The sequence below is a fragment of the Citrus clementina genome, unplaced genomic scaffold (assembly GCF_000493195.1).
Source record: "Citrus clementina cultivar Clemenules unplaced genomic scaffold, Citrus_clementina_v1.0 scaffold_5, whole genome shotgun sequence".
NCBI lineage: Eukaryota > Viridiplantae > Streptophyta > Magnoliopsida > Sapindales > Rutaceae > Citrus > Citrus x clementina.
In genome coordinates, this window is record NW_006262201.1 from 37,117,016 (window position 1) to 37,139,412 (window position 22,397).

The 22,397-nt window shown below is 36.9% G+C and overlaps 5 protein-coding genes across 6 annotated transcripts; 1 reads left to right on the forward strand and 4 right to left on the reverse strand.

Moving 5' to 3' along the window:
- Positions 1 to 599: 599 nt before the first annotated feature.
- Positions 600 to 6,796, forward strand: LOC18042204. Of its 2 annotated transcripts, XM_024185169.1 has the most exons (7): positions 600 to 1,226; positions 1,835 to 1,843; positions 3,362 to 3,810; positions 3,997 to 4,074; positions 4,396 to 4,494; positions 5,290 to 5,482; positions 5,665 to 6,796. In XM_024185169.1, exons 3-7 carry the CDS (start codon positions 3,406 to 3,408, stop codon positions 6,306 to 6,308), a joined length of 1,419 nt encoding a protein of 472 aa, XP_024040937.1. In that variant the 5' UTR covers positions 600 to 1,226; positions 1,835 to 1,843; positions 3,362 to 3,405; the 3' UTR covers positions 6,309 to 6,796. The 2 variants fall into 2 exon arrangements, with proteins under 2 accessions (XP_024040937.1, XP_006434139.1); XM_006434076.2 differs by lacking the exon at positions 1,835 to 1,843.
- A 422-nt stretch (positions 6,797 to 7,218) lies between these two features.
- Positions 7,219 to 9,404, reverse strand: LOC18042205 (flavonol synthase/flavanone 3-hydroxylase). Its single transcript, XM_006434078.2, has 3 exons — positions 8,924 to 9,404; positions 8,259 to 8,586; positions 7,219 to 7,986 (listed from the first exon to the last, which is right to left on the reverse strand). The coding sequence occupies exons 1-3, from the start codon at positions 9,385 to 9,387 to the stop codon at positions 7,774 to 7,776; spliced, it is 1,005 nt and encodes a 334-aa protein (XP_006434141.1). The 5' UTR covers positions 9,388 to 9,404; the 3' UTR covers positions 7,219 to 7,773.
- A 1,352-nt stretch (positions 9,405 to 10,756) lies between these two features.
- On the reverse strand, positions 10,757 to 12,834 carry LOC18041965 (selenoprotein K). The gene is made up of 4 exons (XM_006434079.2): positions 12,663 to 12,834; positions 11,398 to 11,501; positions 11,130 to 11,295; positions 10,757 to 11,020 (listed from the first exon to the last, which is right to left on the reverse strand). The coding sequence occupies exons 1-4, from the start codon at positions 12,679 to 12,681 to the stop codon at positions 10,983 to 10,985; spliced, it is 327 nt and encodes a 108-aa protein (XP_006434142.1). The 5' UTR covers positions 12,682 to 12,834; the 3' UTR covers positions 10,757 to 10,982.
- Positions 12,835 to 14,266: 1,432 nt separating this feature from the next.
- On the reverse strand, positions 14,267 to 21,294 carry LOC18041966 (putative transglycosylase H16_A0665). Its single transcript, XM_006434080.2, has 5 exons — positions 20,605 to 21,294; positions 15,600 to 15,725; positions 15,055 to 15,206; positions 14,687 to 14,843; positions 14,267 to 14,459 (listed from the first exon to the last, which is right to left on the reverse strand). The coding sequence occupies exons 1-5, from the start codon at positions 21,121 to 21,123 to the stop codon at positions 14,289 to 14,291; spliced, it is 1,125 nt and encodes a 374-aa protein (XP_006434143.2). The 5' UTR covers positions 21,124 to 21,294; the 3' UTR covers positions 14,267 to 14,288.
- LOC18040139 (G-type lectin S-receptor-like serine/threonine-protein kinase At5g35370) lies at positions 16,645 to 20,157 on the reverse strand. The gene has a single exon (XM_024184946.1). The coding sequence runs from the start codon at positions 19,810 to 19,812 to the stop codon at positions 17,197 to 17,199; it is 2,616 nt and encodes an 871-aa protein (XP_024040714.1). The 5' UTR covers positions 19,813 to 20,157; the 3' UTR covers positions 16,645 to 17,196.
- Positions 21,295 to 22,397: the final 1,103 nt, after the last annotated feature.

Consider the following 22,397-nt stretch of genomic DNA (forward strand, 5'->3'; position numbering starts at 1 on the left):
ATCTTATAAAATAGATTAACTGCTTCTTAGTTAATTATTGAATTGTCTAAAAACATTAAATTGTCCGTAAATAGGCAGTTGCATAGGCGCAAGTAAGGACGACCAATCGTTCATAAAAGGAACATCATTTCGACATGTCGTTTTTACAACACCGAGTCCGCGTGATGACATGAAATGAAGAGAGGATCACACGATCTCCATGACTCCATCGTACCGCGTGATTTTATAATTTATCCTCCTCCTCCTCCGTTAGCCAATCACACCATCCCACGCGGCCTTGCTACGGAGATAGCCTATGCTTTTGGGCATTGACTTGTCGTATTGATTCAGTGGCTAATAGTTGGGAAGCAAGGCAAGAAATGACTTGACGAGCAAGCGAAGAAAGATTCAATGGTTCAACTTCTATGTTCTCCAGCTGCCATTCAAGTAGCATTCAAGAAAAAAAGAGAATATGCCTTCTCAGCCTCTCAACCTTTGATATTGTACTTTTACTGTTAGCAAGTCCATTGCACCACACCAGGAATAATAAATAAGACTCGTCGATGACTCGATAATACAATGTGCTTGGACTATTATCCTCTTTATTTTTATTTTTATTTTTAAAAGGAAATTTGACTACCGTTAGATGCAACGAGGAATCGAAGCAATTATATGCTTTGGTCTCTGCTTTCAGTATTCTTGTTGACATTAGGATTTCACATTATTATCGCCGAAGTCGTTTGCTATACCAACTACAACTCGTACGTTAGTCATATATTGCAGCGGCAAGTCGTCTACTAAAAAACCCGACGAACGCAGATAAAAGAAACAAGAGAAATATTATGTTCAGTCGAACTCTTGAGGCGAACAAGTGTACTTCTCTCTCTTCTAATTATCGCGGAAGGTACGTTGCTTGAAATTGTGGGGGTGCAACACGTATCCTTGCCCTGAATCCAGGCCCAGCGGCGCCGAAACGACCATAACTAACCTCCGCTCATTTTTAAATCGAACAAAACAAGAGAAACGCCGAAACAACAAAAACAAAGACAAAAAGAGTGCCGCTTTTTTTCAGATCTGCTTTTCGCTCCCGCGAACGCCATCGACTCCTCTTTCTATTTCGTTCAATCACCCTGAGAGTCACGGTTCGCAACCCTAGGATACGATCCTCATTTCCACACTTCGTCTTGGAATCAGCTGTTTTGCTCCGTCAACAACTTACGGAAGACTTTTTGGACGGTCGGCTCCTGGTAAGTACAAAATATGAATCTTCGTTCACATGCAAATATTCATTAATTATTTTAATTTTAGTCTTACTTTATATTTTGACTCCCCCCCCCCCCGGGCACCCATTTTTTTTTTATAATCGGGTTTTAATGTTTGCTTTTAACTTTTAGCTGCTGTTTTATTTGAATCATTCCGTCCGTAGCCGTGAAATTGCTCAACTTACATGTTTAATTATTGATTATTATAATGTGAAAAAGGCACCGAAAAGTTTCTTTGCTCACATATTGCTCATTTGTTTGTTTACGCGTTTGATTCTAAGGAGGCTTAGCTGACATCAAATCAAATTTGAAGTGGGCCTTGTATTTTTGTGTTGTGCGTACTGCGTATATATATATAGCTTAAATTCTGGAGGGCACATCTTAAATTCTGAAAAAAAATCTAAAAAGAAAAAAAAAAGTTGCTTTCATGTCTTTTCTACTTCTTATTTGCTACTGCTAAATGGTTTGATTTCTATAATGCCCATAGTGTGTTTTATTAACAGGAAAATATTAAAAAATATATTAAATGCTTCTTTCTCTCTTTCTCTCTTTTTTAATCTTTTACTTTTCTATTTTTCATGGTCTCACTATAGCTCTCAAAGGTATCATCCAGGCATCCATAAACTTGTTGATACGTTCACATGCTATGCTTGATACTTACAGTTTGTGGACTGCAATCAATCAGAGACATGGTTACCGTCCAGATATAATATAATAAAGGGGAAAACAGATTCTTTTTACCTGGACTACTGTCTTTTTTATTTAGTTATTTAAGAGGGGTTTTATTACGATATGTTTTATTTGTTAAACAGTTCCTCGCCAGCTTCTCTGTCACCACGTGGGTACATGTCTACTTGAAGAAAAATATTTCTTCCACTGTCGACAGCTACAGGAGTTTAACAACACAAATTTGCATTTACTTTGTTTTTCTTATTTCAATAGAAGTCCTCTTATTTTGTTATGATCCGTAATTATTTACTGAGTAAATTTGAATAGCATATTGTGTGTCAGATTGTAATCTCAAAAAAGAAAAAAGGAAATATGCTTTCAATAAAACTCTGGCAAGGTTTTTTCACTCCACTTTTGCCGTTCTGCTTTACTGTGGCCTTTTTAGTCTTTTTATGATGATTTTGTTGCCGTATAGTTTGGTCAATCTTGCACTTAAAAGAAAGAAACTATATTTACTGTTATAGTTGTACGTGTGAATGGTGATTGCTGACTTGGGAGGTCTAGGTACTTCTAATTTGTTCTGCTAAATTACCTAGACTGCATTTGCAAATTTCAGATTGGGTTTCCTTTACATATCATATAAAGCTACCTTTTTTTGTTTGACATTGTTTCCATCTTTTGTTTTTTTCTCTTTGGAATTTTATTATTTGGTTAAATATGAATGATAAGTCATTTCATCGCACTCACATAGTGAGTTAGAATTCTAATAAATATGAAGTTCTGGTAGTGCCGACAAGATTTACTGATTTAGCTAATTATTAGTGGCTTTATGGTTAAAGAGCTGTGGTCTACCACTAAAGTGATCTAAAATGGCTCGCATCTGAATCTATCCTAGATTTTCCTGTAGCAGCATACATACTTATTTGAGCTCTTGATTTGCTTGTAAACGAGAGGATCTTTTTTTATCATGCTCAATGAATTTCAAAACAGGGTCCGTGTAAGATGATTCATGATCAGCAGAAAGTCAATATGTGCCAAATGTTTTCTGAAATCCATGGCATCATTCATGAGGTCAACATAGTCTGCATGTAAACTATTTTAAAATTTGATAAGAAAAAAATTGAAGATATAGCTTTTGGTTCCTTATGTATGATGATTTCATTTATATGAGTCTCTGTCTGTCTTACATCACTTGGAGCAGACTTGGATGCAGATAACGGTTTTATGCTTGTATCCTTGAATTTTGAAGCTTGAATTTTCTGTTAAAAATATTTGTGCAGGTGGCATCACTTGTTCTTTTGCGTACATATGTACGTTTATCAAAAGAGGAGTGGTTGGGATTGGGAATCACTTACAGAACCTGCAAATAAATTGTTGTCATTATTAGCGTTTAAATCACTATTATTGCATATATTCTTGGTTTCTGAACCAACGCCATAACTTAATTGCAGTTGCCTCTGATAACTTGCAAAAAGCTCGTGGCCGGTGGAGTGGCATGGATCAAGGAACAACTCATGATTCTAAATTTAGAACAAGTGGATCATTCGGTCGGACAATCAGTGTAAGTTCTTCATTGAGGAGGCGCTCTTTAAGTTTATCCAGTGCCGTGGCCTCTCAAATTGATGATGAAATTGAAAGTGAGTCTGTTTCGGAAGCAGGCGATATTGGGGATCGAGCACTTCCGAGCAAGAGACACAGCGAGAGTGGAAGCCTATGCTTGTCTATTAATAATGTATTAGAGGATGGAATGGAATTTCCCATTCCAGAGAATAATCTATTGCAACATTCATCTCGTGATCCTGTGGCATTAAATACAGGCTCTGCTGTGACACCTTTGCCAGAGAAAATCGTATCTCCTATTTCCACCGAGCCATTAGTGTGTCCTGAGTACAAAAACCAAGTGAGCGTGGACCTGATATTTTCTCTTGATTTCTTAAGCATCACACGAGTAATTTAAATTTCACATTATAGATGGTGCTGTTTCTGGTCTGCATGGTGTTGGGTGATCATATTTATATCAGACTTGTTTATTTCCTATGCTTCACAAGTCACAGATAACTGAGGTGACTCATGCTTTTGCTTGCAGGAAAGCAAGAAAACACTGCCGGAGTCATTGGAGTATATATCATGTCTAGTCCATCTAGCTGTTTTTGGAATTCTAGGGGTAATCTACATGACCTTCATTTCCTGAAACGTTTACATTGGCAATTGACAATGCTTATTTCGGTTTTGACATGCAAAATTTTCATTAGCTTTTAACAGTAATTTTGCCTCTGTCTTCTGGTTTTGCATTGGCTTCCCTTTAGGAGTAACCTTACTGCAAATACCTTTTTCGGCACTAACTCTCTAAGAAAATTTTGGGTTTTTATTGTTCTTCTGTAGGAGGATATATATCGTTAGTCTTTTCAAATAAAATACAAAAAAAAAAAAAAAACCACATAATAATTCATTAGTTAAAAACAATGTGTAAAAAAGTGTTTTGCAGGTTTTATCAAGATATTTGCTTGAAAAGCTTTTTGGTCCTAGCGTTGCTGGTGTGACAAGTGACGGAAGCATTCTATACCTTGACCTTCCTTCTAATATGGTATTTCTTTCTCTCTCTCTCTCTCTCTCTCTCACCCACACACACACACAAACACAGAGAACTGGAGAAACATACTCATTGAGGTTACACTTGCTCTTGTCTGCAAATTTGACATTCCTGCCTCCTGTTTCCTTCCAATTTCAGTAATTTTAAACCTTCTATGTCCCATAATTTTGCTAAAAGAGACTTTAGGACTGATTAATGCAATGCTGTATGCATGTTTGGGTTTTGTTTGAAGATCAAGAAGTTCTGATTCGGATGAGGGACACCATGAAACCTCATGTGATCCAATCTTGTAAATAATAAAGGACGAATGCTTTTGGAATTAAAGGTGTTTTAATTCTTTCTTTTTCTAAAAAGAAAATGAGTGCTCATTCATGAGTTAGAAAATGACATCAGTTGCACTATTTGAAAATTAAGCAAAGCTTAGGTACTTTTTAAATATCGATTAAATTTGTTTCCGGAAGTTGGGACTTCTGGGCATTTGGATTTCACCCCAGCTAAATTAGCGTTGTGGTGGATTTGAAGTCATAGGCTTTGGATCTACCTACCACTCAAGAGGCTTTCTGCTTTTCAGATAGTAAGCATATTAGGTGAGCCTTCATAATTTGTTTCTTGCCACACCAACGCAACTGGTTATTGTACCAGTTTGCTTAAAGTAATAATCGGAATTTTTTAGTATGCCTGGAATAGGCTTTTGATGCTTTATAAATTGCCCTTTTTTATTTTATTTTGTTGTTTATAATCTTGTTGAAAAGTTTTCTTCTGATGCTAATTAATTCATATGCCTTTCAGGTTGGTTCTTTCTTGATGGGGTGGTGGGGTGTTGTTTTCAAAGGAGACATATCAAAAGTATCTGATTATTTGGTTATAGGGTTGAACACTGGCTACTTGGGAAGCCTCACGACTTTCAGTGGTTGGAATCAGAAAATGCTCGATCTCACTGTTGATGGCCATTGGGTTTTAGCTTTCCTCGGCTTTTTCATAGGTAATGAGGGTCACTTTCTAGTAAAAAAAAAATCCTCTAACATAGAGCTGCAAATAACGGGCTTTCAAATGAAAATTAACATGTTTCAGCTTCATTTTTTCTGCAGGTCTTGCTTTTCGTCCCGTTCTGATTTAATAACACTTTACTCACTGTCCTTATTTTTCCGTTATGATTCTTTGCAGGCTTGTTTCTTGCGTCCCATTCTATTATATTTGGGATTGAGACAGCCAAGGGTTTCAGGTGGCTTCTAAAAAGATATAGCACAAGCTCAGGCAAAGAAACACCAAAATCTGGCAGCAACTGGAAGGTGGACAGCTGCAAGCGTCACTTGGCAGTAATATTAGCATTGACGCTGCTCCTATGCGCTTTGTGGATTGTAAGTGCGGTGCTCTCAAAGGAAGAGTTCGATGGTGGTGGCAGGGCGGCTGAGCTGTGGCTTGGCTGCATTGTTGGGCCAATTGGCGTGTGGATCAGATGGTTCTTAGCACGACTCAACGGACGTGGATTAGGAAAAGCCGGTACTTTGAGATGGGTTCCGTTTGGTACTCTGATTGCCAACGTCTCAGCAGCTTGTGTCATGGCTGCTCTAGCTACAGTGAAGAAAGCGGTGGATACCAAGACTTGCAACACTGTGGCATCCGGAATTCAGTTTGGTTTGTTGGGTTGTTTGAGCACTGTTTCTACTTTTATGGCCGAATTCAATGCGATGAGAGAAAGCACGTCCCCTTGGAGAGCGTATGCGTATGCCTTAATCACAATACTTATCTCGTTTGGTCTGGGAATTCTGATATACTCTGTACCTGTTTGGACGAAGGGCTACAACTAAAAGCATGCTAAGGCCAGCATTATTAATTTTATGCTTAATTTTGTTGTGCTTGCTGCTGAAGACCAGTTTTGTGCCGGTTAGTTGGGTGAACTTGAGTCATGAGGGTTCGGTGCTCCGCGTACATCGGGGCAATATTATCCCGGGTTGAATTTGAAAACTGCCAAATCCTGCGGGTAGCCCGATAGAATTGCCCGATATTAGCAAAGAAATGTACAGAATTACAAAATATCGTTCCAGAACCGAGCTTTATTTTTTTATTATAATGTTGACGCCAAAATAGTAAATACAGATGAGTTGGTTAGTAACTCGATTTCAGATCCCTGCATCAGCATTAAATTTGTTTGGTGGGAAGTTATTGGTTGATCTCGAAGAAAATCCTCCGACTATGAGCAAAATATTCATGAGCATATAAACTTCAAGCTGATGATCACCAAGTACTTGAAATTACAGAGAATGGTCAGAGCCGCTGAAAGTTTTTCCGGCGTAAACCCTCAAACGCTCAAATCAGTTATTGAATTTACAGGAAAAACCAAATATGTGATTTCTAGTTTTTATGAATAAATATTCTTAAGTAAATGTAATAAAAGAATAAAATAAAAATTAAGAAATAAAGTTCCTCCCTTGGCGTGATTGTGGATTCATTCTCCTGGCCTGTTGGGTCACTAAACGTTCAAATTGGGTTTGCCCTGCCAACTCTCCATTTCACTCAAATAGTTTCTTTAGACGAACATTCAACATATATATAAATGTAGCTGTCAAAAAAAAGAAGAAGAAAAGACATATAAAATGTAAAACAGTCCATTTATTCCACCAAAATTCATTACAATATCAGTAAAATAATAATCAGTAGACCGCAGACAAGATCAACATATCAATTGTACAATTGCATAAACATTTGAAATCATCCGGACAATCGGGGAGAACACTAGTGTAGAAATAAACCGGTATAATGAGTGATTTCGCCAACGGCCAACTCGCGAGAGACTGACTCAATTATTCACCCTACACCGGCATAGTGATAGCAGGCTCCACCATCTCGTACCATCATACAGCAGAGATACGACAACCAATCATTTTACACTCAAAATGAATTGACAAAAAAAAAAATTCAAATTCACTCCAATTTCCTTTCGCACTCCCTCTCTAACAAATCCTCACACCAACATAATTTCCTTGGCACCAATGGAGTAGTAAATGGTCTCGAGGACAAGGAAGGACCAAAAGGAATAGCAAACGAAAAGAATCTCATTCTTTCAGTATTCAAAAAAGAATTAACCTTCTTTTTAAAAAATTGCTGCCACCACTGGTGTCTTCGAGTCACTTTGTTTCCGTATAACTCCTTGAAATCAAATCATATTTTCCTAGCCATAAACCTAATTATCAGCGTAATTACCACTGGTATTAAATTAATAGTAGTTAATTAATAAGAATTTCGTCTCCAATTACTCCAGTTAATTAATACTGTTTACTGGGGAATCTTGTTCAACTTGCAATAAGCATAGTCACTATATTCTTTGGTCTTGAATTTAGCAGGATTCTCTTCGTTAACGAGCTTAGGATGAGGCCCTACTTCTTGGTCCGGTGGTGGCTCTAAGAATACCGGCCAAGACATTCTTGTCTTGTCCTTGCTCACTGTCGTCCTGTGAAGCACGCTCTTGTACTTTCCATTGCTCAAAATCTGCCACATAAAAGTTTATAAAGACCAAAAAGGAAAAAAATTGTAAATTAACTATTCATGCTCTTGTAGGTATTTGGGAATTGATGATCTCGGTTTCCTTTGATCTCCCTCTATTCGATTATTGTCACGTGTACATTCACTCTTTCAATTATATAATTCGTCAGAAACTACATGCCACAAAAATTCTAATAAAATGGGTTTACAGACAAAGTATACCCTTTTTTTTTTTTTCATTTTCCTTTAAAAGACAAAGTACGAAAGCAAAAATGTACCTCCATTTGATCCCCAATGTGGATGACAAGGGCATTTGGGATGTACTTTACATCATACCAATGGCCATCTCTTGAAGCCTGAAGGCCCTGCACGTCGTTGGGCACAAGAAGGGTGATGGAGCTCATATCCGTATGAGCCACCACGCCAAGAGCAAGCTCCGGCTGCGGACACGGCGGATAGTAGTTTATCTTGAGAAGGTAAATCAAGTTGTCACCTCCCAGAGCTTCTTTCATATCATTTTCTTCTAACCCTAACCCTAACGAGAGACACTTCAGAAGCTTGTCTGCCACCCCATGCAGATATTTTCTATATTCCTCGTTAGCTTCCCTGACAATATTCAAAACCAATAAATAAATAAATAAATAACCTAAAGCCTGTAAGGCGTGACATTTGAATTATTAGAATGCGGTTAATATCATTTTACTATCTTTTCAATACTGTTGATTAAAGTTATATATTTATTCTAAAATTTGATCTTTCTGATGTATTCAAGTTCTAATTTGATCTAAATAGATGAAGATGAATTGTTTTATGACATATGGTATTGTAATTCCACGCATCATGTCATTGAAAAGTTATTTTTTTAATATTAAATTAGATTTAAACCTAATTGAAGTTGGAATCAGGAAAGCATCCTTTTAAATTTTCATATAGCTCCACGTACCTGTAAGAAGGAATGTTCTCAGGCCAAAACCGGTAGTCAATAGCAGAAGGAGGCCATATTTTGTGAAACAAATGATCAACCCAACCTTTCTTGCCTTCTAATTCTTTTTGAAGCTTTGAACCATATCCTTGTATATCCTTAGAATCAGGAGGCTTTGCATATTTCTCTTTCTCCTCTTGTGGAAGCTCAAAAAACATTTTTCCAACTTTTTGAAGCTCTCTTATAACCTCGCCAGGTATCCCATGATTCACAACCTGGAACATGCCCCACTGCTGGCTCGCATCAACGATCGAACGGTGGACCTTTTCCTGATCTGGGTCGTTGAGATCGATAACCGGAACCTCGAGAACAGCCCCATGGACGGTGGTAATCCCAGGTTGCTCATTCTCTGACCTAATGAACTGTTGAGGGATTGTGTCATTGTGCTTAAGAGCAACGTCTTGCACTCTCACCTCTCCCTCCATTCATATGCACAATTGATTTAATTTGTGCAACTCTGAAGTTTAAAAACACAAAAGGTGTCCCTTGAGTAATTTAGCTCTCTGTGGACAACACACGTATCTCTCTCTTTTTATGGAGTTAACGGAAAACCAAAATTTCTGGTGCCTAGCTAGAAAATAGGATGAGAAAGAATAATGAAGAATATGGACGTGATATTTTGTTCATTTTGATTTTTTTGATCATTTATCAACAGAATCTATTTATAGAAACAATAGGCTGATTTTTCTCTTGTATTTCGGAAATATTTTGTTTCTAGATACTCGTCGTTCGGATAAAAATAGTCAAGCTATCATCGAAGAACAACAACAAAAATGTCAATTTCGCCATGAGAGATAGTCAGTCTCTTGACTCTTGAGCGGCTGAGAATGTTATGTAAAAAAAAAAAGGACATGTTATTACAACAACTAAAGTAACCTTCTTTTATTTATTGATGGAAAAATATCCACCGTCCACCTGTTTTTTCTAACTTTTTCAAAAATACACAATTCTTTTTCTTTTTTTTTGCTGGAATCCACCTAGAATTACATTTTGTTTCACTTTTCCACTTCCGTTTGGAATCCGTTAAGAAAACTAACGGAAACTTAAAAAAATAACAATTTTACCCCCAAAACGAAAATTATAATTTCACCTTAAAAATGCTAAAAATAATCAGATTTAATGATAATTTTACTTTCTTTATTAACCAATAGGGAAAATATTTAGATTTAATTTGATTATTTTTGGCAATTTTAGGGTGAAATTATTATTTTCGTTTTGGGGAGTAAAATAGTCATTTTTTTAATTTTCTGTTAGTTTTCTTAACGGATTCCAAACGAAAGTGGAAAAGTGAAACAAAATGTAATTTTAGGTGGATTTCAGCAAAAAAAAAAAATTGTGTATTTTTTAAAAAATTAAAAAAAACAGATGGACGGTGAATATTTTCTCTTTATTTATTTATTTATTTATTTATCCATCTATCTTTTCCTCTTTCGTTTGTGTATTCCAAAGCTACCATTATCATACTTTTATTAAATCAGCTTGCAGCTTTTGATTTGTAATTTGTAAACATTTTTCAGCTCATCTGAAAATGTTCTTCAACGTTTTGGCTTGTTTCTTATTCTTTTCCTTCTATTTTCTTTCAGCTTCTGTAAAACGGACGATATGCGACTGCCGTTTTGTGTGAACTTTTGTCCTTTCTAGCAATTACGTTTGAACAAAAAATTGTATCTAAAATTATGTAATTATAGGTGTTCGTTAAGATTAAAGGTGGGATTCCCCTCCTCAATTAGGTGTTCGTTAAGATTAAAGGTGGGATTCCCCTCCTCAAAAAACAAAAGGGGGGGGATTGAATTCCTCAATCAAATAACCATATATCTTGCTTTATTAACCCAAAAATATTATACAGTGATGCTGATTTACAGAAAATCAAAGTTCAACTAGCATATTAAAGAGCTTCCATTCGTTTAACATTGAAGATTAAAATACAATATATCGGCTTTTAAAACTTCTACTGACGTGACAGTTTCAAAGTAAGCGTTTTCAGACCCGATGGTAAATGTGAAAGGAAAAGGAGCCACTCTTAGCCACCACAGCAGGAGCCACAGGCAGGTAAGGAGCCTAAAAGATAAGCAATTAAAATAGTAAGCAAATTAGGGAAACAGTGAGACATAAAAATATATCTGGAAATTCGAAGAACTGGAAATGTATTCAGGATTTTCAAACTCACTATGGTCATTGCCACGGACATCATTTAGCCCTCGCACATTGTCAAGTCCGCGGGATGGCCCACGTGGACCACCGCCACCATATGGTCCACTTCCTGGACCACCTGGGCCGCCATCCCATTTCTTACTAGAACGAGAGCCTTTTCTGTAATTATCAGACTTTTCCATCTACGGCACAAAGGACATTAAGAATAGAAGTTTTTAGACAAACTGCCATCTGTATTTCTGAAGAACATACATGCTAACAAGAAGGGAAAATCAAAACATTACCGAAAACATAGTTGCAAAAAATACGCGTATGAAATTGATAATGCTCCAGAAAAAATCAGTGATTGTACTGATACGCCATATCGATCGCTTGGATTTGACAACACCTAAACAAATATTCAGATGAGTTCAGAGTCAGCTATGCTCATACAAGTAGCAAGATGATGAACATCCCTGAAATCTGCCATAAGTTTGTTTCAATTTTAAGTACAGTCATTGCAGAAGACCAAGCAATTTCAGCATCCCAATTCTGCTTATAATCAAGCAACACACACAGAAACTCACAAACAAACAACACCAAGTAAAAAATGGAATCATAATGGAAGACACAGGGGCTTAGATCCCAATGTCAATAGTTAAATTGCATGATGCCCAGAAAATTAAGGCCAACAAGCTTTGACAAAATGGATGATTTATAATTATTACCCGTCAATCAAAATTTAATGAAATCACTTTCTGTTTCAGCAAGAAAGAGAATGTAGGGGATAAGAACTCCAAGTTGTCCAAAGGGGTTCGAAGAAAGTAAGCATCATATCCTACAAACAGATTTTCAATATACCAATTCCTGTGGACCTCAGAAAGAAAAAAACTACTTTACAATCAGGAGAAGAACACTTGATGGATAAAATTAAATTTGAAAACTGGGCATATCAAAAGGTAAAACAAAAAAGAAAAGAAGCATCAAAATAGGAATGTAACTAAAAGAAAAACAAAATCAATGCTTAATTTAAGCTCACTGCTAACTAGTGTTCCAGATTTCAAACAGAAAAATAGCTAAATAATCCTCAGATCGTTTCACAAGGAAGCCTGTTAATAATTAACTAAAAACTAAGCAACCAATAAGACATAAGTACATTGTGGTCAATGTTAGCGTTGACTATCATCATTGGATGAAACCATCAATCGGATCATGTTTACGGAAACGCTGATCCCTCAAAAACAAGCAATATATACAAAAAAATTTTACAAGTCAAAACACCATTCATTGACATTGACGATCAAAGAATAAGACAAAAGAGAAAAAGTAACACAGAAAACATTAATAGAATAATTAGCCAAGAATAGAACCCCTAAATTCGAATCTCTCACAGAACTCTAATCAACAAATTAACGATACAAAGGCGGGAAAATAATAGCCCTATATTCAGAACAGAACTTAGAATCTTAGATTGAAAACCCTAATTTATAGATCAGATGATCAAAATAAATTACAAAAATTTAAAAATCCAAATTAAAAAAATTAGAGAGTGTGTGTTCTGAGTCCTGACCTCGCTCGACGTAAGCCATGAGAGCTGCTGTTCCACGGTCTTCTCCGAATTAAGGAGGCGCAAACTTATTGAAATTTCTGGTCCTTTTTATCTCACTTGCGTGTTCGGGCGATTTTGGTTGGCTCATGAAAGTCGCATCTCAAAGTCGTTGGCTAGCGTGGCATGCTGTGATTCGACTTGTATAGAATTTTGTCCAATCGGCGTAAGTTCGAGAACCTGAATATTTAATTAGAGTTGATTTGTGGGCCTATTCTTAATCTGGTACGATTTTAATAGAAGCCCAACCCGACCCAATATGAAGGTGGAGTGGACTTGGCAATCCATCTGAGTTGTGACTTGTAGCCCTACCGAAATAGTGATTGATGCCATGCCTAGTTTCCTTGTTGAATACTAATTTTCAGCTTGGCTGTTAACGAGGAGACTGAAGGGAGCACCACCATAACATCGATTATTCAATATTTTACTCCTCGAAAGTCTTGAACATAATTCCTCTTCATTTCACATTTCAGAGGTCACATTATCTTCAACTACTCTGTTGTGGATTGCGACATAAAACTCTGGTTACAAAATAAGCAAAACCGAACAAGCTCGTTGAGCACATATATCACAAACTTCGAACTTCTTAAGGGTATTTGGAGAATGCCATTAGATTTCAAGTACCCAAACCAGCTATTGAGCCCTTCTGCTCCGATTTTTAGAGTAGGGACAGATGCCTTCTTCATGCTTGGCTTTGGCGATACTTCAATGAGATCATATGAGGCTAGGTTTTAAGCTTATGAGTTGGTAAGCCGAAGCTTCTTTACACAGTAGGTATACGCCAGGTCGTTCGTTAGTTAAAAGAGTAAAGGACTTGTCGTCTATACGTTATAGAACAAGATGTCATTTCATTACGGATCTACATGTCGTTATTTTAAGCAAAACACGACTTGCATTTACTAAGTAGCTAGATGTTACGTCATTTTAAAACCATATTTAGACGATTGTCATAACATATCAATCGACGCATACCTTTTCGAATGCCGTTTGTTATTTTAATACAGAAAATTATTATTCATTCGCGAACTGAGTAATTAGATGTTATGTCATTTTAAAATTATATTTAAATAACTTGTCATAAAAATTAAACATTGACGCATATTTGTTTTGAATGTTATCTTTTCCGTTCAAGATAAATGATGAGTTGATAACTTCTTGTTCATCGGTTTAAGATTTAAGATTTTAAGATTTAGGGTTTAAGGTTTTTAGGGTTTAAAATTTAAGGTTTGGGCACGACTTTGTCGATGTGGATTGTTTTAAGCCACTTATTTTATGCAACCTCTCGTGGCTTGTTTGCTTTACTCCCTTCCTCCTCTCCTCTGTTGTGAAAATTTATTTACTAAATATCATATGGAACTTTTGTTCCAGGATTTGAGCAATGGGAAATACAAGAGTGTTCTTCACAGTAATGTCGTGAACAAGGAACGTATGCCCATGTGTTGGGCAGTGTAATTTAAAGTAATAATAATAATAATAACATTGATTGATTGATTAATGAAGAAAAACTTACTGAGAAGCATCCAATGAATGCTAAAAAATAGTTTTAAAAAAAAAAACACAGAGAACACTAAAAACGATCAACACATTCTATCACGTATCCTTTTTAGAAATATTTTTCACAAGCTGATGTGGGAGCTTAGTCGCCCATCTTTCCATATGTTCACATGCTTCCCGTATCTTGCTTTCTTTTTCCCAGTCCCATATATCCTTCATACTTGAGTCTACGCCTCCTTGGTTCAGTTCGTCGAACCCTCCAAGTCCCTAGAAACAGAATTTTTAAACTCAAGAAGAATTTACAAAATATGCAGAAGTAATAGTGTAACATGAAGTAGAAAATTTCAAAGAAGAGAAAAAAATATCCACTTGGAGCCGCAAGGTCTGAGAATTTTGAATGCATGGTAAAAGAAGTTGATTAAAAATAGGATTTTTCAAATTGCTCCTGATACTAGAAAAACTATAATATTAGACAGAAGGGCAAAAAATTTTACCTTGGAGAAAGACAAAAGGTACAAAAGCCTATCTGCGTATTTTTTCCCATCATCACGTAGATCAAGCGGTTGTTTCAAAACCCAAAGCGCTGTTTCAATGTCAATAAAACCTGCTTCCACCATCCTTTTCAAAACTCTTGCTTGGAAGGTCTTCCCTCTATTAAAAATTGAGAAGTTAATACTTTAGTGTACAAAATTTTCCTTAAAAATAACAGAATCAGTAACTAACACAAAAGTAAAACCACATAAAAGTCATGAGCATCCAGCTCAGAAACTTTTGAAAACGCTTTAAAAGAGTCAAATCAGAAAATGACTTTTTTTTTTGGGGGGGAGGATGATCAAATTGAACAATATCAGCCCAGACAAACCTGCTACAGTCCTTGAGCGGTGATCGAAGATCTGGAGCAGGTATCATCCCTGCAAGCATTGCGGCCTCTGCCATACTCAGAAGAGATGGATGCTTTCCGAAATAGAAAATAGATGCTGATTCAATGCCATAGATACCATGGCCCCAGTATATCTGCAACATTCCATGACAACATCTGCAAATATTATTTGCACTTTACATCTTTTACTTTTTCACTCCCTCTGCATATTCTATAACCTAGACTTCATAAAATAACTTTGAAAATTTTTCTTAGCTCTGGGAATGAAACACATGATCCGAATTCAGAACCAATTATTCTTGATTCCTCTTCCCAGAGTCTAGAATATAAATGCACCTGTTATCATCTCCATACAAATATTCCTGCATCATTCTTCTTGATTAAGATGTCAAGAATGCATTTTAAGCTGACAAGTCTCTATCAAGAAATGTAGTTTGGTTAAATTCAGTTAAAAGGAAAAGAAAGCTCAGCATGGACACCCCTTACACAAGACATTAGGAGAGTGCTTGAGGAGGAAGCATATTTACCTTACTCACATACGAGCTCAATATTTCCCATTTTGATATTGCCCGCTCCAGAGCAAGTGCTAGCACCATCTCAACAATCTTTCTTGAAATAGTGCGTTCATTTTTTAGGAAAGTATTCTTGACAAGCTGCCATGTGGCTTGAAACATGTTAAGAAACCCAGAGAACTCCAATTGATAAAAAGCAAAACGTTTAAAAATCAACCAGAGGAAGAGAGAGAACTACGAATCAAGGTTCAAAAAATTTAGCAAAGTATTCTTGACAAGCTGCAATGTGGATTGAAACATCTTAAGAAACACAAAAAACTCCAATTGATAAAAAGCGAAACGTTTAAAAATCAACCAGAAGAAGAGAGAGAACTACAAAGCAAGGTTCATATTTCCTACAAAGCATGCAATGGTCAAGTCTTAGGCTAGCTGAAACAAAACTCTCCTTGAATCCCTAATAACAAATATTCCTAAGAAAAAAAAAATCAAAAATCAAGTGCAGGGGAAGAGGGAAGATTGGAGCCATCTCATCATTGCATAAGTTCTAGTAGCCAAAAATTAGAAAATCAACAACAGAAGATTTTTCTTTCCTGTCATCATGTGTCATAACTAGTGACATAGTGTTTATTTCAACCAGCACATTTACACTATTGTTTTACATTCAATTTTATGCTTTGAGTAAACTAATGTTAAGTCAACTAAAAGTGCATAAAAGAAAGATCAAGAACACAAGCCATAAAGTAGCAGTATTAATAGTTGAATTCCTATCAATGGCCAAAAAGACATAAAAAGCAAATAGATTGAGTTAAAAAGGAGCTATCACCAACAAAGCTGTTCGAGTCGATTTAGACAAAACAAACATTATATTTCTACTGTCCCTTTTGCCTTTCATGCTCTTGGACCTTCGTCTAGAACCAGAATCAGTATCATTCAACACCTATAAATAAAAATAAATGAGTATTGAAATTAACAGAAAAGCCTATTAACTACTAAGCTAGTTTCGCAGTATTCCTACTGGCAGCTTCTGATAATAAATCTCAGACCAATTCTCAGTTTTTGATATCCCACACTGCTAGCAATGGTGTTCCTGGACTGGTCAGTAGGTCCTCAAAAGAAGAAGTATGCAATATCCCACATCGCCAGGCTAGATTGATTTATAAGTCATGGGCCCTTCCTTTTTCTACTTGGTTGTTGGGCTCGGGCTGTTACAATTGGTACCAGAGCCGACTGCGACCTGATGTGTGAATAGATATGTTTATAATATAGTTGTGGACCTTATGTGTGGATGACTATGTTGTGGACCCAATGTGTGGATGGATATGTTTACTATATGGTTTCGTGTATGTAATATCACACAAATAAACTAAGAATAAATAGAGTCCCCTGAAGAGATCAATTACATCTATCCGAAGGCAGAAATATTATTTCAGCAGCCAAGTTTCAGTGGTCAAAAGGTCTGAAATTGAAAACCAGTTGTCTCTAGTTTAGAAGAACCACCACCAAAGTATTTCAACAGAATAAGATATACAAATTACACAGGTGTTTCTACAAAGAAAATAAAAGTTAAAATTCAATACCCTTAGACCTTATAGTCGTTCATTCATAATCAACATTATCTTGGACCAGAAATCTGATGTGAAGAGACATAAGAAAAACAAGTAGGGAAGCCAGTTGTTGTGCTAGTGAGAGAAGCATTTGCTCGTGGAATAATCATAACATCGCTTTGCCCATTTTCCTCTTCTATCATGGAAGCCTCAGTAAATCTACGCCCGTAAAAACGCAAGAAATTCAAAGACTCAACTCTTGGCTGACCTACAGGGATCCCTCCTTCCAACATGCCAACAACGCTAACCATATTCGGTCTTATTGCTGGTTCCTCATGAACACAGCACAAAGCAATACGCACTAATTTTTCCACCTCCTCATTTGTAACTCTGCCCTCTAATCTTGGGTCAGCAAGCTCCAAGTACTTCCCTTGCTCATGCATTTCCAATGCCAATAGTGGAAAATAAACAAGTGCTGAGGCTGACGACGATGAAGAGGGAACCCCACTACTATTACTATCCATGCTATGACTTTGTGATCGTGGTGAGCAATTTCTCCTCCCACTCACAAGTTCAAGCAGTACCATTCCAAAACTATAAACATCAGTTTTTTCTGATATTGCAGAGTTTGTAAGCCATTCAGGTGCAAGGTAGCCACGAGTGCCTCTCATTGTTGTGAACAGGCTAGACTGCTCAGGAGTTAGAAGCTTTGAGAGCCCAAAATCAGATATCTTTGCCTGAAAATGATAGTGCAAAAGAATGTTTTCTGGTTTGATATCACAATGAATGATCTTTTGTTCACAACCACTGTGCAAATATGCAAGCCCCCGAGCAGTTCCCAGTGCTATATCAAACCTCTCTTGCCATTCCAAGACAGGACCATTTCCAAAGAGGATACGGTCCAGTGAGCCGTGATTCATATACTCATATACCAGTAGGCGTTGTCTCCCTTGAGCACAAAACCCTTTCAATTTGACCAAATTGACATGGTGTATGTTTCCAATAATTGCAATTTCAGTGCAGAAATCCTTTTTCCCTTGTACACCTACATTTGTAATCTTTTTCACCGCTACAATAGTTTTATCATTCAATATACCCTTATAGACAGCACCAAACCCACCTGACCCAATAAGGTTCTTAAAATTATCAGTAGCCACCTCCAGCTCTTCATAGTCAAACCTTTGAGGTAAGCCTGGGATGTAGAAGGCCTCCAGGTCTCCTGAAGACAGTGTGTTGTTGGGGTTGCCTGATTTGGAATCTATACTCTTGTGAAGTTTCCATCTTCTCCACCAGAGGAAACCCAGAGCAGAGAAAAGAAAGAACCCAGTGAATGGTAAAAGCACTAAAGCAACTAAAGGAAAATCTTGATTTTGATTGCTGGAACTGTTGTTAGGATTTAAGTCTGCTTGAGTAGGCCCAACAAGAACTTTGATGTAGCCCACAAGATCACTATCAACTGTATTGCTTGACATAATGGAGCCCAACACATTCCCAAGCATGTAGCAAGATCCTGATGAATTTTTAAAGAAAATTCCCAAGCAAGAGCAGTCATCCGAGCACAACTCTTGACAGAATGACAGATTCACATCATATGTGCTAGGCTGGAAGAAATGATTAGCAAAGTAATCCATGCCATAGCCAAGCCTCAAATATGAAACGACAGAGGCATTCAACAGGCTTTCTTTCCTAGTTGAATTACAAGCGACTGGCAGAGAATGAGAAGCATCACTTGGCACACAACCACTTGTATTCTGTGAAGCTAAGTGGAATCCTGCTGGACATGAACAAGAGGGGGACCCCGATGTAGCGTCATCAGCACACATTCCCATTCTGCCACAGATGAATGGGATTTGACAACCATCATCAGGTCCCATATATTCCTGTTCCAAGTCACTGCCAGAAAGCCTAAGGACAGTAAACTGGCCAGAGGCATCCAACTTAGCAATTCGGAAGTTGGAGGGTGGCAAGACCACACGGATTACCACCGCTGATCCATTGTTACCAAACAAATAAACTCCTGTTCTGTTTATTGCCATATAATCCACGATATATCTTGAGTCCACATAAGCCTTGGTATCCATTGATAATTTCCAATACATCTGTCCTTGCCATTGCAGTTCTGCATCAGAAGCTCCAACTGTGAGGCTATAATCACCTGTTGCCAAATTGTAATCTGATACAGCACTTGACAGCGATTCTCCAGCAGGTAATTGTTGGCCAATCACAATTGTGTCTGTCGGGTGATGGAAGCTCTCCCAAAGAGAGCCATTAAAGCCATCAAGTAAAACAAGGTTACCCATCTCAGTCAGCCGTAGTGCACTTACTGATGATTTCAGTGGTGGTGTTGACCATTTGAGATTGCCATTTTCATCGGAAATTATAATTCCTTTTGGCGTAAGATTCATTTTACCGGAACCGGAAATGGGAGTATCACGATTAGCAGACCAGATAATGGTGTTGGACAAAACATGGATGATGCATAAGTAAAAGCTATTTTGCTGTGACCGAGTATTGACGATAGCAGCCTTAAACGTTCCATTATGAGAGGTCAGGAAGGAGCCACCATAATCAATGAATTTAACATGTGAAGCAGTGAAATTTGGATGGATAAACTCCGAGAAAGAAATGCTGGAGGCAGGTGCAATAAACAAGAAAATGGTAGCTACAAACAAGAGAGGTTCCATAAACGTAAGGAGGATTGATGAACGGAAGATTATAGAGAAGTAAGAAGAATGGTATAATGAAGGGGAATTGGTAAGGGTGGAACTGGTCCATTTCTTTTCTCCAACTCAGTTTCTGCATCTAGCGTTGACTACTGAATCTCTCTCTCTCTCTCTCTCTCTCTCTCTCTCCCTCTCCCTCTCTACACGAACTAAATCCTTATTGGTGGCCCAAGTTAGAAGCTAATCTTTTACTCAGTGCCAGCATAGATGTAAGATATTAAAATTTAATGCAGGTCAAACCTACAGAATTGTTATTTATTCTAACAAGGTGGGTGATTCGTGTCCTAAAACCTCTCTCCCCCTCCACTTTATTATTCCCTTTCAACATCTTCTTTTCTCCAAATGCTAGCTATATGCAGAACTACCATCCCATCTTCTTTAATTAAATCATTCTACGGTAAACAACTCCAAATATTTAAATATGCAAATACACAGGTTCCAGCCTGACCTAGGCAATGCGTTTTGTAATGCGATTTATTTACGCTAAAATTGTTGGCGTTCATATTATAAATTATTTATAGGAAAATGATGTTCTATTCACTGAATCATTCGTCAAAACAGCATTAAACAACATCCATCACTTACCACATCCAAAATATAACCCAAATAAACAATGTAAACATAAAGTACAAATAACAACCACCAACCTACCAAACAAAACAAGCAAAATCCAACTTGGTTCAGTAAAAACATCGAACATTTGGCAAGCAATAAACAGAAGGGAAAAAACAAACAATATAACAAAACAGTGACCTGCTGGGTTATAGTGCTTCCGCCCCCGCGAGCCGAGAGAGACAAAACTGCACGAGAAATCCCAACTGGGTCGACTCCAAAATGCAAAAAAAAACGCTTGTCTTCATAGGCAACAACGGCTTGCCATAAATGTGAAGGGTAACCTCGCGTTGTGGGTTCATTTTGTTGAGAGAAAGCTACCAGATTGCGCCAACGAAGAGGGAAACTCGGCAAAAGAGCGTTGGAGATGAGGCGGAATAAGAGAAGAGTTATGGAGAATGTGAAGAGAATGAATAATTCTTGAATGGGCTGGGTTCTTTTGAAGGGGTGATTTTGAGAGGATGACTTTGCTGGGCCGAGAGAGTTGACTCGGGCGTGGAGTGAGCTCGAACGAGTTGAGAGCGGGTGAGTGATATTAATATACAAGTACTGAGTTGGGTGTGAGTTGAAGCTGCAGTGATTTGGTGAGTTTTGGTCGTTGCTGAGCGGGAAAATCGGTTTCTTTGTGAGAAGTGTACTGTAAATGGCAGAGAAGGTCATTTTCTGATTTCATCGGGGCTCAATTTGTTAGTTAACATCGTCAAATACGCTCTTTTAAAACTGTGAAATCACTGTTCAGGACCTGAATGCTTTGGAAATTCTCCAGACTTCACAGAGGTCGCTTCAGTAATTTTCTATTTTTATTTTTGAACGAAGGTCACCTTCGGTATTTGAAACACAAACACAGTTGAGTGAGATACTTGTTAGGAAACATATAACCACTAATCTTCAAAACATGCTTCAAAATTAATTTACAGCAAACTAAGACTTAATATCTTTGGGTGAATTTAAAGTTTAATACCATGAGATGCGAATAGCATCTTATGCATCAACTTAAGATCCGTTTGGGGCAGCTGCGCTGCTTAAACTCATTTAGATTAGTGGAGTTGAATAAATTATCAGAATTACAAAAATTACAACAAAGTTCTATTAATGAAGTTGAAACTTATGTTTATTTTTGCGACACAAAATTATTAACATTGTGTAAACATGGTAAAGTATACGTATATAATCTGCTTGAATATTACCGTTAAAATCTCAATTCAACATTTAAGTTAAAATCTCAATTCAACATTTAAAAATAATATAGATTTTGCAACCAGAAACTTATGCAGAATGGTGATTATAAAATCTTCAAGAAATTGATGAAATTAATGGTTGAATCCTGCGCTAATTAATTTTTTTAATTCTTTAATTATCCAATTATTTACATTCTGGAAGGTAGTTGGCAAGTGAACTGCTACTATTTTATTTTATTTTATTTTCATCAACTGAATGATCCAACTCATTCCAGCTACAATTTGTCTAAAATAATACTATATAACATAAATTTAACGAGCGGTTCACATGGACAATGAATCTTCGAGGTTCATTTAATGTGTGGGTTCTTGAATTCCTTTGAATCCCGTGACAACCAAGCCTGATCCACTCTCCACGAATGGTTGAATGCTTCGTCTCCTTTTAATTCTTAATTTTAATTTTGCATATCTCCTCCTGTTTTAATTTGATTTGTTTCTTCTAAATTTTGAATATTTGACAAATTTATTCATCTATTTAGGTTTATGTTCTCTTTTAATATCTGGATTCGTGCTCGATGTTATTCTGACTTATGACTTGAAATTTTAGCATTAATAGGTAATTGTGACTTTTTAGTATACAGAACATCTAACTAACTATTTTTTTAACAGACATATCACATTAGATCGGTGCCATAATAATTTTAAAAAAATTAAGAAAAAATATGTTTTTTTTTTTTTTTCAGTTACTGTCTGACG

Bases quoted from the DNA above. Each gene is read 5' to 3' on its own strand.
- LOC18041965 (XM_006434079.2), bottom strand. The intron at 11,296-11,397 runs GTAATGTTTTGA...TTTGTGCCGTAG, and splicing joins TTTTTGCAACTATGTTTTCG to ATGGAAAAGTCTGATAATTA. The intron at 11,021-11,129 runs GTGAGTTTGAAA...CTTATCTTTTAG, and splicing joins TGTCCGTGGCAATGACCATA to GCTCCTTACCTGCCTGTGGC.
- LOC18041966 (XM_006434080.2), bottom strand. From the start codon at position 21,123: ATGACCTTCTCTGCCATTTACAGTACACTTCTCACAAAGAAACCGATT. The intron at 15,726-20,604 runs GTCACTGTTTTG...GCCACATGGCAG, and splicing joins GAAGCACTATAACCCAGCAG to CTTGTCAAGAATACTTTCCT. The intron at 14,844-15,054 runs GTTTGTCTGGGC...AATTTTTAATAG, and splicing joins CCGCTCAAGGACTGTAGCAG to AGGGAAGACCTTCCAAGCAA.
- LOC18042204 (XM_024185169.1), top strand. From the start codon at position 3,406: ATGGATCAAGGAACAACTCATGATTCTAAATTTAGAACAAGTGGATCA. The intron at 4,075-4,395 runs GTAATCTACATG...AGTGTTTTGCAG, and splicing joins CTGTTTTTGGAATTCTAGGG to GTTTTATCAAGATATTTGCT. The intron at 5,483-5,664 runs GTAATGAGGGTC...GATTCTTTGCAG, and splicing joins TTTCCTCGGCTTTTTCATAG to GCTTGTTTCTTGCGTCCCAT.
- LOC18042205 (XM_006434078.2), bottom strand. From the start codon at position 9,387: ATGGAGGGAGAGGTGAGAGTGCAAGACGTTGCTCTTAAGCACAATGAC. The intron at 8,587-8,923 runs GTACGTGGAGCT...GAATATTGTCAG, and splicing joins GAGAACATTCCTTCTTACAG to GGAAGCTAACGAGGAATATA. The intron at 7,987-8,258 runs GTACATTTTTGC...TTTATGTGGCAG, and splicing joins ACATTGGGGATCAAATGGAG to ATTTTGAGCAATGGAAAGTA.
- LOC18040139 (XM_024184946.1), bottom strand. From the start codon at position 19,812: ATGGAACCTCTCTTGTTTGTAGCTACCATTTTCTTGTTTATTGCACCT.